This window comes from Myotis davidii, unplaced genomic scaffold, assembly GCF_000327345.1.
Source record: "Myotis davidii unplaced genomic scaffold, ASM32734v1 scaffold18351, whole genome shotgun sequence".
NCBI lineage: Eukaryota > Metazoa > Chordata > Mammalia > Chiroptera > Vespertilionidae > Myotis > Myotis davidii.
In genome coordinates this window covers 1-1,028 of record NW_006283008.1, presented here as the reverse complement: position 1 = coordinate 1,028, position 1,028 = coordinate 1, and the positions used below count along the sequence as shown (strand labels likewise).

At 49.2% G+C, this 1,028-nt stretch overlaps 1 protein-coding gene across 1 annotated transcript; it reads left to right on the top strand.

Annotated features, from left to right (window-relative positions):
* Nucleotides 1-103: 103 nt before the first annotated feature.
* On the top strand, nt 104-979 carry LOC107182641 (spermatogenesis-associated protein 31D1-like; the record flags this gene model as incomplete). Its single annotated transcript, XM_015562038.1, has 1 exon — nt 104-979. A coding segment is annotated over exon 1 (876 nt), but the record flags the coding sequence as incomplete, so codon positions are not given.
* Nucleotides 980-1,028: the final 49 nt, after the last annotated feature.

The following is a 1,028-nucleotide window of genomic DNA, read 5'->3' as shown; positions in this document are numbered from 1 at the left end:
CCAGGAGAATGATCCAAAAGTTCATCTGCTGAGTGATTCAAAGACATCCTCACATAAGGATGTGGGAGGTGGCTTTGACATGAGTCTGTCAAGAGAAAACTCAATGGTTGCAGGGCATAGTATATGTCAGAGAAGACTGGAAAATGTCCAGAAAGTACATTTTTTAAGAAAAAAGTGTGAGAAAACCAGTGGGGGTCAGCTTCCTGGGACTGTGCACAGTTCACAACACTCTTTTAAGCAGAATCCTGTAAAATCCCACACTGAATTAGAGAAAAGAAGTTTGCCATCATCAGTGGGTGGGGACTACTGCCTGAACACATCCCAGGAGCTTCCCTCACTTGAGTGTGGTGCACAGCAGATGCGGAAACCCCACATTACCAAGTGTCAGATGGGGATGTTGTCAGCCCTTCCCACCAAAGTCCTTGAATCCAATGAGCGCTTCAAATCGAAAGATACGTCATCTCATTCTCTGGCGGAGTTAAAGTTGAAGTCAGAGAAAAAGGATAGTGAGGCCCAAGGCCAGTCCACGGACATGTCCCATGACTCAGACAGCTCGACTTGCAAAGCCTCCCTGCTTCTTCCCTCACTTGAGTGTCGTGCACAGCAGATGCGGAAACCCCACATTACCAAGTGTCAGATGGGGATGTTGTCAGCCCTTCCCACCAAAGTCCTTGAATCCAATGAGCGCTTCAAATCGAAAGATACGTCATCTCATTCTCTGGCGGAGTTAAAGTTGAAGTCAGAGAAAAAGGATAGTGAGGCCCAAGGCCAGTCCACGGACATGTCCCATGACTCAGACAGCTCGACTTGCAAAGCCTCCCTGACTCCTGCTCAGGATGTCTCCAGTGGGCATGAGGAAGTTGCCCAGCTGCTGCATGTCCATTCAGAGGACAGCACAGTCAGTACGGAGAAGCAGCAGGAACCTTGGCTTCCAAGGCAGGCATTAAGGTCCTGCCAGGATCAGAATTTCCCACCAGCTGTAAACAATGATATCATGTGCCCTCCCCCAGAGCCTACAGGCCCCAACT